Genomic DNA, 12,586 nt, shown 5'->3' on the forward strand with positions numbered 1-12,586 from the left:
GTTTGCTCCTCCCTAAATTAACCCCCCTTTCCCCCCAATCAAATAATCAGTTGCCATGAATGCAACGTGAATGCTAAATTAATATTTAATCTTTGATTTAATGGTTACGATTATTATCTGGGGATGGTTTGGGGGAGGGACTGGGGCGGGGCTTATGAGGAGGGGGCGTGGCCTGTCCGCCTTCCATCCGGGAAGTGGTGGGCGTGGCTTAGCCGGTGCGCTTCCCAAGCCGGGATGACGGGTCCGAATGGGGAGCCGCAGCTCCCCATGGGGCGGGGCGGCGAGGAGGAGGAGGAGGAAGGCTACGGGGAGGCAGGTAACCTTGCGATCCCTTTGCAAGGACAGATCCCCCCAGTAGATCCCTCTCTGGGGGTGGTGGGTGGTGGAGAGGGATCTTCCTTTGCTTTCTCCCACCCCAGGTGATCCCTGTGCGAGTTGGATCTCATGGCGGTCCCTGTGTGAAGGGATCTCATGGTGATCCCTGCGTGAAGGGATCTCATGGTGATCCTTGTGTGAGGGGATCTCATGGCGATCTCTATGTGAAAGGATCTCATGGCGATCCCTGCGTGAGGAGATCTCATGGTCATCCCTGCAAGTAGGAAGCCAGGTGACCAGCCCCAGAAAGCCTCTCTGTACGCCGCCGGGATGATCCTTTGTAGATCTATCCTTTTGTGCCAGATGGGCGGCCCTATAAATAGGATTAATACATCATTTAATACCTGGGTTTATGTCTCTTCAAGCTGTGAAGGGCTGGATGGGCGCCTGGAGGATTTTAGCCAGTCTGGCAAAGAGGGGGAGGGGGCTCATCCCAAAGCCAAGGAAGGTTTTAAAATAGAACCATAGCCTTGGAAGAGACCCCCGGAGGTCATCTAGTCCAACCCCTGTTCAAACTGGGAACCTTAATATCATCAAATGATTGTCCGGCCTATTTTTTTGAAAACCTCCAGTGATAAGAGCTCCTAAGAAGGAGGCAAGGCTAAAATAAACTTAACTGATTTATTTATTGCAAGGATTCCTCTGGTTATTTTATATCCGATGGTTTTTAATGGGTGTTTTTTTTAAAAATGTTTTTTATGCTGTATGCATGCCCAGAGGCCTTTGTAAGGAGACGGGTGGCCAATAAATTTTATCAATGAAATAATTAAAAGGATTAATAATTAACTGGGACTGATGACGTTCCCTAGTTTGGGCCATGAAATATCTGCAGGAAAACCACCAAGCTCAGAGAGCATCAAGGACCCCACAGTCCTCCTCCTCCAAACCCCACTCCCTTCTAGCACTGATGATGTTCCCTTCCCTTCTAGCACTGATGATGTTCCCTAGTTGGGTCATGAAACGTTTGCAGGAAAACCACCAAGCTCAGAGAGCACCAAGGACCCCACAGTCCTCCTCCTTCTCCCTTCTAGCACTGATGATGTTATCTAGTAGGGTAATAAAACATCAGACACACCTCATGTCAACCCCGAGCTACAAATATCCTCCTTTATGAATTAGGCAGCTGGGTTACCTCCTTTTCAAAGCACTTTTGTCTTTTTCCTTCCCCACCCGGACAGAATATGCTGCCATCAACCTGATGCTGGACCAGATCAATTCTTGCCTGGATCACTTGGAGGAGAAAAACGATCACCTAAACAGCCAGCTGAAGGAGCTGCTGGAATCGAACCGGCAGGCCCGTCTGGAGTTCCAGCAGCAGCAGCAGCTTGGACAGGATGGGACACTCCAGAAAGCCCAGCCGGATTCTTAAGGGTCGAAAAATCAACTTTTGAGACTTTAAAGCAGGAATCGGCAACCTTACAATACTCAAAGAGCCATTTGGAAAACACCGGGAGCCACAAAATCTGACTATTTCCTGAACGGCCACAAAACTAGCATATGTAGTTGAATTAAAAGTTCTGTTTTCTTCCAATACTTTTCTTTTCTAGGATTTAACCACAGTTGGCCTACCGGCGGTCGAAAAGCTCATATTTTGAACAACAGGAAGCGCAGAAGAGCGATGAAAGATTATTGGAAAGACACAGGTTGAGACATGAAAACTATTAACAAAATACTAGCTAAATAATTAAAATTAGAGCATCATGTTAAAAATGAAGTGACAATGGATATAGCTAGATAATTGATAACGATATAATGTAGACATATGTATTGGTTTGACAAGAGAAAATTTGGTATAAATTTTTAAATGGGGACCATGAAAGGAAGTTTTGAAACTTAGTTATATATGAAAGCCTATAATATTGAAATTGGATTGATCATAGATAGGTAATTGATAATGATATAATGTATACATATGTATTGGTTCGACAAGAGAAAATTTGGTATAAATTTTTAAATGGGAACTACGAAAGGAAGTTTTGAAACTTAGTTATGTGTGAAAGCCTGTAATATTGAAATTGGATATAAATTGTAAACAGTGATTAAGAAAGGAGGTTTAGAAACTTTGTTATCAAACATAATTAATTTTTATTTAGAACGTTTCACAAAGATAGAATGTTGTTGGATGATGTTGAAAATAGACAATGGAATGCTATTATGTGGTTTTGCTTTGAATTTCGGAATATGTGTTATAAAGGGATGTTAAAACAACTAGTCATATGAAGGATGAGGTATGATGATAGTAATATATATATATCCCTTCCACAGTCATCACCTATAATCCATATCAAATTATATATTTAACATCAAATATATATATTTTATATACACCAAACCTGAAGTAGTCAGCAGCAGCCTGAAGATGACGAATGTGACTTCGTCGAAACGTCGCCAAGACATCTCCAATTCTACACGGGAGAAAACCCGAACAACTAGAGACCTACATACTAACACCCGCGAAAACCTCAGAAAACATATATATATTGTAAACAACCAACTCCCCTTCCTGGACGTCTTAGTCTACAGGAAATCTAACGGCTCCCTAGGACACACCATCTACCAGAAGAAAACACACACTAACCGCTATCTGCACGCACTCTCACACCACCACCCAGCCCAGATCAATTCCGTAGCCAAGACACTCATCTCCAGAACAAAACGCCTAGCTGATGAACAACACCTAAAAACCGAACTACACACTCTCACCAACGTACTGACATCCAATGGATTCCAAAGAAATAAGATCACCAACCTAATCCAAAAAGAAACCCCCACTAAAGTCCAGGACAGAGAACAAGAAAATGGAAAAGCCCTCCTCCCATACATAAAAGGCACCACAGACAAAATCAGCAAAATCCTCCGCAAACACAACATCAAGACAGCATTCTGCACAGACCGGAAAATATCCACCATCCTAAGAAACCCCAAAGACAAAATTGAATTAGAAAATCAAGGAGTATATGAAATCCCATGCACTACTTGCCCCACCACATACATCGGACAGACCAACAGAAGAATAAGTGCACGCATTGAAGAACACAAAAATGCAATCAAAAAAGAAGAACCAACTTCTTCCCTGGTCCAACACCTCAAAGCCACAGGACATAAAATTGACTTCAATAAGACAAGAACCATCGCCAAGGCCGAACACTTCAACAACCGTATAATCAGGGAAGCAATCGAAATAGAAAAACACCCACATAGCATGAACAGGCGAGACGACACCTCCCGCCTGCCAGCCCTTTGGAAACCCGCCCTCATCAACAAACGAATCCCAAACATGAAGAATGAGACCAGGCCCACACTCACAATAGCCACACAGAATACTACCAAAAAACATCCACAAAGAAAACAACCAAAAACACAAACTGATGAGGAGGCACGACCCAGAACCAGAAGCCAGACTGCTAAAGCACAATCAGCCTCTTCAAAACCCCTCCTACCCTCACAGGAAACACAACCCTCCAAACAATCAGAACAGAACACCCCTCCACCAAATAATGACACACTTCCACCTAATCAAGACACACCCAAGCCCCCATTCAATCAGTTTTAATCCCCTACTGGCAGTTAAAATTTAATCCCCTACTGGCAGTTAAAATTTAATCCCCTACCAGCAGTTATAAGGAACAAAACAGCCAAGATCCCACACTACTCCTGGAAACACCAAACCTGAAGTAGTCAGCAGCAGCCTGAAGATGACGAATGTGACTTCGTCGAAACGTCGCCAAGACATCTCCAATTCTACGCGGGAGAAAACCCGAACAACTAGAGACCTACATATATATATATATATATATATATATGTTTTTATTTGTGCTGATAAATAAATAAAGGCACAAATAAAAACACAAATATAACAAAGGCAACAGTAAAAAATATTGGGTTTCTGTCTGGATGGACTCTTGTGACGAGCCTAATGACAGAGAGTGGAAGTGTGACCTTCCTCCCACACTTGGGCATACCAGGGGTTGTGACTTTAAGTATATATATATATATATATATATATATATATATATATATATATATATATATATATATATATATATATATATATATATATATATGATGTTAAATATATAATTTGATATGGATTATAGGTGATGACTGTGGAAGGGATGCACGAAAGTTGTTTGTAACCAATTGACACACTTACTTTTTTCTTTCTTTTTTCCATTCTTTCTTTCCATTCTTTTTTCTTTCCCTTCACTTTTTTAATTCCCTTCTTTTCTTTCCCTTCCTTCCTTCCATTCTTTTTCTTTCTTTCTTTTTCCCTTCTTTCTTTCTCTTCCTTTCCTTTTTTCTTTCCCTTTTTTCTTCCCCTTCCTTTTTTAATTTCCCTTCCTTCCTCTTTTTTTCTTTCTTTTTCCTTTCTTTTTTTCTCTTTCCCTTCCTTTCCTTTTTTCTTTCCCTTTTTTCTTCCCCTTCTTTTTAATTTCCCTTCCTTCCTCTTTTCTTTCTTTCTTTTTCTCTTTCTTTCTTTCCCTTCCTTTCCTTTTTTCTTTCCCTTTTTTCTTCCCCTTCTTTTTAATTTCCCTTCCTTCCTTTTTTTCTTTCTTTTTCCTTTCTTTCTTTCTTTCCCTTCCTTTCCTCTTTCCCTTTTTTCTTTCCCTTCCTTTTTTAATTTTCCTTCCTTCCTCTTTTTCTTTCTTTTCTTTTTCCCTTCTTTCTTTCCCTTCCTTTCCTTTTTTCTTCCCCTTCCTTTTTTAATTTCCCTTCCTTCCTCTTTTTCTTTCTTTCTTTCTCTCTTTCTCAAAAAAAATACGGTAAGCATTGAAGACAGAAAAAAAAATGGCTGGGGCGTTTTCTTTTTCTTTTAAATTTTATTTTTTAAACAACCAACTAGGAAAAGTAGAAGTTTCTCTTTTGCTAAAAGTCATAAGGCCAAGGGAGGGAAGGAAACTCTTGGGGGGGGGGGGGAAACTACAGAGGGGGAAAAATAGCTTCGCCTCTGCTCTCATCTTGCCCTACGCCGGCTGGACCTCCGGGGGGTAGTGACCGTCTCCCCTTCGCCCGGCGTGGATGGCGCCCCATCTTGGCTGGCCGGCCCTTCGCTCGGTTCGGCTTCTCCTGGCTCCATTGAGGCAGGTTCTACAGCCAGTTTTTGCTGCATTTCCAAGCCAGGCTGTTCTCCCGGGGGGTGCAGTCCGGCCCCCTCCCCTGACCCCTCACCGTCGTGCCCCACCGAGCTCTCGCTCCCCGCCGAGGAGGGGCTGCTCCTCTCGTCAATGACCAGGACTCCGCAGATGTCCTCCGTTTCAAAGTACCCAGAGCACGTCTGGATTACCTCGGGGGACTCGCAAGGGGGCGGGATTCTCTGGCGTCCCGTGACGGCCTCTTCTGGATCGGGCGTTTTGGTCGCGGAGGGAGGTTGGGAGTCCGTCAGCTGTGAGGGGGTCGCTGTGTGTCCGCCAGTGGCCTGGAGCTGAGAGGCCCTGTACCGCTGCAGGCAGAAAATAATTGTTCTGACTGAGGCTTCCCAAGAGCATGAAATAAACTCCTGGTCCCGATAAAAAACCCTTTTATTAATTTCCTGTGAATTCTGCTCATTCACCTCCAGCAAAGTCTTTCAAAGGAAGATTTACGGTCACAGACCTTATCTGGCTTGGAGAGCTGCCAGGCTGAGATCTGCAAAAGTTGGCAAGGAGTCTGGGAGATTTACGAGCCAATGAAGCAAACGAATTGTCTCCTGCAAACTCCACTCCCCTTTCGCTCCTCTTTTATTTCCTCTGGGAGGGGCCATTCACCGTACACCTGTGGCCTTACTCCCAAGTCGACCCTGGTTCTTTAGCTCTTCCCTCCGACTGGCAGCTCTGCCCATGCGCACACTGGGAACAGGCTCCAGCTGTTCTTCTGCCTCACTGATGTCTGACTCCAAAGGCAGCTGAGAACTGGCATATGGCCCTGGCCCCCTCTCTGCCTCCGACACAGAGCCCTCCTCAGAGCCTTCCCCAGACTCCAGGACTGGCCCAGGTTCCTCCCCAACCTCCTCACTGTCCGAATCTGCTGCCATTGGTGGCCCACAAGAAGAACCCACGACTGAATCTCTTTTAGGAAGTGGTCCAAAACTTGGGTTGTGAACCCAATTTAGCCCACTGCAATTTTACGCAGCACCCTAGTCCTCATGGAGATAAAATACCTTAGGGGAGAAAGCCCAGTGGCTGAATAATGAAGGCCCTGCCCTGAGCCTGTTCAGTCACAAAGAAATTGCTCTCTTGAGAAAACAAAGCAAAAGCAAAATCGGGGAGTCTTCGATTTATGACTGGTTGCCTTAGTGACCGTTTGATGTTACAACCTCAAAAAAACCGGGGCTTCTGTCCTCAATTTGAAGTTCTGACCTGAGAAATTAACGCAGTCGCATAACCGTATTTTGTGCATTTATTTGTATTCATTCCATTTCCGGGGCTTATTTATTTATTCAATTTGTCTGTTTGTCTTGTGGTCCGTTTGCAGGGACCACAACCTGCGATGATTGTTTTTTTCCTGGAAACCGGTACTGAGTTCCAGTTTCGTGCAAAAAAAAAAAAAAAAGGCCCATAGCAAACAACGGATCCCCTTAATGACTGGCAACAACCAGGGTTGTAAAATGAGTTCACGAGGCGGCCTTCTTCGGATCGTCACAGCTGGTGGCTGAAATTCTGGGCTCGATTGCAGTCGTATGCCGAGGACTTAACCTGTAAGCTCCAATGGTGGGCAAATGCCGGAGCAGGGCTGAGATTTCCAGGGCCAGAGAGAAGAACTTTAGCTGGCCCAGAAGGGGGTGGAGACCCCCTGGAATCTGCCAACCCAGGAGAAGGTGGGGGAATGGGTTAAAGAATTAGCGGAGCAGGTGATGGGGAATGCTAGATAGGAGGGAGGGAGGAAGAGAGAAAGGGAAGGAATGAAGGAGAAGAGGAAGGAAGGGAGGAAGAGAGAAAGGGAAGGGAGGAAGAGAAAGGGAAGGAAGGAAGGAAAAGGGTAAGGAAGGGAGGAAGAGAGAAAGGGAAAGGAAGGGAGGAACAGAGAAAGGGAAGGAAGGAAGGAGAAGGGAAGGAAGGGAGGAAGAGAGAAAGGGAAGGAAGAAAAGAAGGGTAAGGAAGGGAGAGAGGAAAATAAGGGAGAAAGGAGGCAGAAAGGGAAGGGGGGAAGGGAGGAGAAGGGTAAGGAAGGGAGGAAGGAAGCAGAAAGGGAAGGATGGAGAATGGTAAGGATAGAGAAGGGAGGGAGAAAGGGAAGGAAGGAGAAGGGTAAGGAAGGGAGGAGGGAGGGAGAAAGAAGGAAAGGAAGGAAATAGAATGGTAAGGAAGGGAGGAAGAAGGGTAAGGGAGGAGAGGGGGGAAGGAAGAAGAGGGAGAAAAAAGGAAGGGAGGAAGGTGAAGGGTGAAGAAGGCTGGAAGGAGAGGGAGAAATGCAAAGAAGGAGGGAAGGGAGGAAGGCGGGAGGGAGAAAGAAGGAAAGGAAGGAATGAGAAGGGTAAGCAAGGGAGGAAGAGGGAGAAAGGAAAAAGGGTAAGGGAGGGAAGAAAGAGGGAGAAAGAAGGAAGATTGGAAGGAGAGAGAGAAAGGGAAAGAAGGAAGGAAGGAAGATGGGAATGAGAAGGAGGGAGGCAGGGATAGAGGGAGAGCGGGAGGAAGGAAGCACTCACCTGCAGGTTCTCGAAATGCATCCGGGACTTGCAGTGGGTGAGCCGCGTGGCCGAGTCGCTTGAGTAGAATTTGTGGCACAGCCGGCACAGGAATCCCGCCACGGGCACCAGGAATTCCAGGCCTGGCAGAGGGAGGGAGAGGAAAGGAAGGCCGCGCATCAAGAAAGCATAAAACGCACAGGAGGGACACAAGGCAGCTTCTCAAGACGGAAGAACCAAGAATCTTTATTACAGGAAGTCCTCGACTTACAACACTTCACTTAACGACCGTTCCAAATTACAACGGCACTGGACAAAACATGACAGATAGCCCCTTTTTCACACTTAATGACCCTTTCAGCACCCTTCCAGGCTCACCTGGTTTACATTCAGATGCTGGACAACTGACCCATACTTATGACGGTCGCCACCTCCCGGGGTCCCATGATCCTCTTTTGCGACCTTCTGACAAGTGAAAGTCAAGTGGGGGGGAGACGGGTTTGCTTAATAACCGTGTGACTAATTTAACAGCCACGGTGATTCGCTTAACAATGGCGGCAAGAACAGTCGTAAGATGGGGCCGAACTCACTGAAGAAGGGTCTTGCTTGGCCGCAAAAAACCACTGCTGGGCTCAAAACTGTCCCCGTAAGCCAAGGACGACCAAAGGGGGAGGATGTTAAGGAAGGTAGGCAGGATTGGGGGGGACGTCTGGAGCAGCAGTCACCAACTGGGGGTCTGCGAGAAAATTTTTTTTGGGGGGGGGGGGGTCCGCAGAAAAATGATTTGCATTTTTTAATATTGCACTAAATCCGGGGTCCTCAAACTACGACCCTGGGAGGGATACGCGCAATGAACGCTTGTGTTGCTGCAGAGAGTCTCCCCCTTCAGGGTCTTTTTGTGGGGGTTGGAGGGGGCAGAAATTCTGACTTGGGGTCTGCTTCGGCCCCCTGGTGGGGGGCTTTGGGCCAAGGCTGGAGGGAAGAGCCGCTGGTGGGGAAGAGCCAGAGGCCTCGTTCCAGTGGGATGGCATCATGGCCTGGAACTGGCTGACCATCTCAGCCCACTGAGCCTCCAGGCGTGGCACCTGGCCTTGCACTCCCGCAGGTCTTCCCTCTGCTTGGGAAGCCCATGCTCCTAGTCCTCAGTGAGGTGCTTCTGCTGAGCCTCCTTCTCGGCCAGATCCAATTTGAGCTGTTTTGCCAACTCTTTCTCCTGGGGGCTGCTCAGCTCCAGCAATGGCTTCCTGTTGGGGCCCTAAGGAGCCCGGGCGGGCAGGCGTGGAGGAGTCTAGAGGGGAGGGGCAAGTAGAGCCCGGCAAGGTGCCCCTCGACGTGAGTGACATCGAGCTGGTCACGCCCACCCAGTCACACGCCCGCCTAGCCACGCCCACCCAGCCGGTCATTAGGCAGATCATATTAGTGGTCCGCGGGATTTAAAATTATGAATTTAGTGGTCCCTGAGGTCCGAAAGGTTGGGGACCCCTGGTCTGGTGGATCCCACTTCTGGGAGGAGGGATATTTTTTTTTGGGGGGGGGCTTTTCAAACCAGGACATGTCTGTCTACCTGTTGAGCCTCTGCAGGGGAAAAACCAAGAGAGGAAGCAAAAAAGAGAAGAAAGAGAAAATACACACCCACACACAAAGATACAACACAGAGTGCAAACTCGCTTCTCTTACCATAGACCATGTCCGGACGATACTCGGCATTTCCTCCAGGGTCTTCCACAGACGTTTCTCTCTGCCCAACCTGGGAGGGGAACGAGGAGGGGAGGGTTTAAACCAGTAATGTGTGGTGAGGTTTATGGCTGGTGAGGCACTGACACAGGGGTTTTAAAAATTTTTAGACTTGTGGACTTCAACTCCCAGAATTCCACAGCCAGGCATGCTCAGTTCTGATTTAAAGCGACAGCATTTGTTTTTCTCCTTTGCGAAAAAGTTTCCTTCATTTTTTTTCTCCCTTCCCGTCCTTCCTCCCTCTCTCCCTCCCTACCCCCTCTCTCAAACAGACACACGCACACAGAGAAGTTGGATTGGATCTCTCCTACTTCCTTCCCTCTCTCACTCACTCTCTCTCAAACAAACACAAGTTTTATCGAGCTGTGTGTGTGTGTGTGTGTGTGTGTGTGTTTGAAAAGGCAACGTGGCTCTGCCTGCAATCAAACTATACTTGGGGAGGGATCTACACTTGAGGTTGAAGTTTGAATTCCTCCCCCTCCCTCCAACCCACACGTACCTTTTCCAGCTGTTTCAGAGGGGATTTCAACTCTGCTCTTGCCTGTCATCATGAAAAGAAAAAAAAATGTAAAAGGAAAAAGGCAAGAGCTGAGATCAGGCTGAGCTAGTTGCTGCCAGAGTCTAAAGCCTCTAAAAAAGCGCCCTCTATAGGAGGAGGCGGGAGAATGACGTGCCTCACCTACGTCAGGAATTTTTAGGCTTTTAACCCTTGCTTAACTCTGCTCGAGTGATCATAAAACACCTAAAGTCAGACTGGATGAGGCACGTCTTTCTCCTGCCTCCTCCTGTAGAGGGCGCTTTTTAGAGGCTTTTTTAAACAGTTAAGCAGAGTCATCCACGGTGACTCTGGCAGCAACTAGCTCAGGCTGACCTCAGCTCTTGCCTTTTGCCTTTTACATTTTTTTTTTCTTTTCATGATGACAGTGGTGAGGCTCTGCCTCCCCTGCCTCCCCTGACTGCATGTCCCAGGTTTAAACTCCCACCTTTGAATTGGAAGTTCCTCAAATAACGAGAATTTTGTTTTCAGGTTTTGCAAAAGAGGGATAAGAAATAGAAATAAGTTCCTAGCCCTGTGGGATTAAGGGGATCTGTGCTGCAGGGAAGGCTGTGGGCCGTGGACGAGGGCTTGTGTGATTCCCCAGCTCTGGGAGAAAATCCCTAGCTTAGATGGCTAAGAAATGGCTGCAAACATTTCTCCCAAGGAAAGGAGCAAGGTGGAGCCTCGGAATCAGGAGGCTGTGTGTTTGATCCTAGATAAGAGGCAGATATTTCTCTCTCTGGGCGAAAATGAGAATATATCTGCTGAACAAAAACTCCGTACTGGCAACAGGAAAGGCATCCAGCCAGTAAAACACCGCTAGCTCCATTCAGTTGCCCAGATTTCACCTCGCAAGGGATTGTGAAGATATGATGATTTCTCCAAAAGAAACACGGAAGAAGGGATTGCAAAAATAAATAAGTAAAAGCAGACACATCCCTTAAGTCGAGGGAAAGAGGGAAAGGGGGGAAGAGGCATGATAAAGACTCCCCCAACTCCCCCTCACCCACTCACCCCCAGACTCAAGGGGGTCTCAGAGGGAAGAAAGCAGGAAAAACACAATCAGGGCTTGCAAAATTCAATTATGACAGCCAGTTTAGTTTAGTTTAGTTTAGGTTTTAGTTTAGAGTTTAGTTTAGTTTAGTGTTTAGTTTAGAGTTTAGTTTAGTTTAGTTTAGTTTAGTTTTTAGTTTTTAGTTTGGAATTTAGTTTAGTTTTTAGTTTACTGTTTAGTTTAGAGTTTAGTTTAGAGTTTACTTTAGTTTTTAGTTTAGAGTTTAATTTAGCTTAGTTTTTAGTTTAGAGTTTAGTTTTTAGTTTAGAGTTTAGTTTAGTTTTTCATTTAGAGTTTAGTTTAGTGTTCAGTTTAGTGTTTAGTTTAGAGTTTAGTTTTATTGTCACTGCACATCGTAAAATGAAATTAAATGCCGTCTTCAATGTACATTATAACTATAAAAATAAAACACAAATGCACATCCTTCGCATTCTACACAACTGAAATTGAAAACCCCTGATATTGCATTAGTATTGCACTATACGGTAGAATTCAACATAGTTACTGCTCTGGGATAGAAGCTGTTTTTCAGCCCATTTGTCCATGTTTTTATTATCCTGTACCGGCTACCAGATGGTAATAGTTCAAAAAAAAAAAGGGGGGGTGGTTCCCAGGATGAGATGGATCTTTAAGAATGTTTTGAACTTTCTTAAGGCAGTGAGTAAAAGGGACGCGGTGGCACAGGGGCTAAGACGCTGAGCTTGTTGATCAGAAAGGTTGGCAGTTTAGCGGTTCGAATCCCCAGCGCTGCGTAACGGAGGGAGCTCCCGTGACTTGTCCCAGCTTCTCCCAACCTAGCAGTTCGAAAGCAGGTAAAAAATGCAAGTAGAAAAATAGGGACCACCTTTGGTGGGAAGGGAACAGCGTTTTGTGCACCTTCGCCGTTAAGTCATGCTGGCCACATGACCACAGAGATGTCTTCGGACAGCGCTGGCTCTTTTGCTTTGAAACGGAGATGAGCAGCGCCCCCTAGAGTCAGGAACGACTGGCACATATGTGCAAGGGGAACCTTTCCCTTATCTGAATAAAGCTGATTTCTAAATTTCCTGGCCAGCCCCTCTGGCTCTGCTCTCCCACCTCGCAGATAAACGGAGCGGCTGAGAAGGTCCTTCCTTACCTGTTGATTCGCAGCCTCCGCTGGATCCAGCTGGGGCCCCTCCCCTGCTTCCTCATCCTCCTCTTCCTCATCCTCGTCCTGCTCTTCAAAGCACCCTACGGCGTCCACCGTGATCAGCTCCTCGGAATCCTCGGGGCTCCCCAGGTCTTTCTCACCCAGTCTCACCTG

At 46.4% G+C, this 12,586-nt stretch overlaps 2 protein-coding genes across 2 annotated transcripts in view; one reads left to right on the forward strand and one right to left on the reverse strand.

Moving 5' to 3' along the window:
• Positions 1–195: 195 nt before the first annotated feature.
• C16H9orf16 (chromosome 16 C9orf16 homolog) lies at positions 196–2,051 on the forward strand. Its single transcript, XM_032233362.1, has 2 exons — positions 196–316; positions 1,554–2,051. Exons 1-2 carry the CDS (start codon positions 235–237, stop codon positions 1,742–1,744), a joined length of 273 nt encoding a protein of 90 aa, XP_032089253.1. The 5' UTR covers positions 196–234; the 3' UTR covers positions 1,745–2,051.
• A 3,129-nt stretch (positions 2,052–5,180) lies between these two features.
• The window catches only part of CIZ1 (CDKN1A interacting zinc finger protein 1), a 28,722-nt gene continuing 21,316 nt past the window's right edge, over positions 5,181–12,586 (reverse strand). The window contains exons 12-15 of the mRNA XM_032233476.1: positions 12,419–12,583; positions 9,653–9,722; positions 7,997–8,118; positions 5,181–5,815 (exon numbers count right to left, since the gene is read on the reverse strand). Coding sequence (XP_032089367.1) covers positions 5,330–5,815; positions 7,997–8,118; positions 9,653–9,722; positions 12,419–12,583 — 843 coding nt within the window. The 3' untranslated portion in view covers positions 5,181–5,329. The remainder of the gene's footprint in view (positions 5,816–7,996; positions 8,119–9,652; positions 9,723–12,418; positions 12,584–12,586) is intronic.

Source organism: Thamnophis elegans, chromosome 16, assembly GCF_009769535.1.
Source record: "Thamnophis elegans isolate rThaEle1 chromosome 16, rThaEle1.pri, whole genome shotgun sequence".
NCBI lineage: Eukaryota > Metazoa > Chordata > Lepidosauria > Squamata > Colubridae > Thamnophis > Thamnophis elegans.

Coding starts and splice junctions, on each gene's coding strand:
- C16H9orf16 (XM_032233362.1), top strand. CDS start 235: ATGACGGGTCCGAATGGGGAGCCGCAGCTCCCCATGGGGCGGGGCGGC. Junction 317..1,553: donor GGAAGGCTACGGGGAGGCAG/GTAACCTTGCGA, acceptor CCACCCGGACAG/AATATGCTGCCATCAACCTG.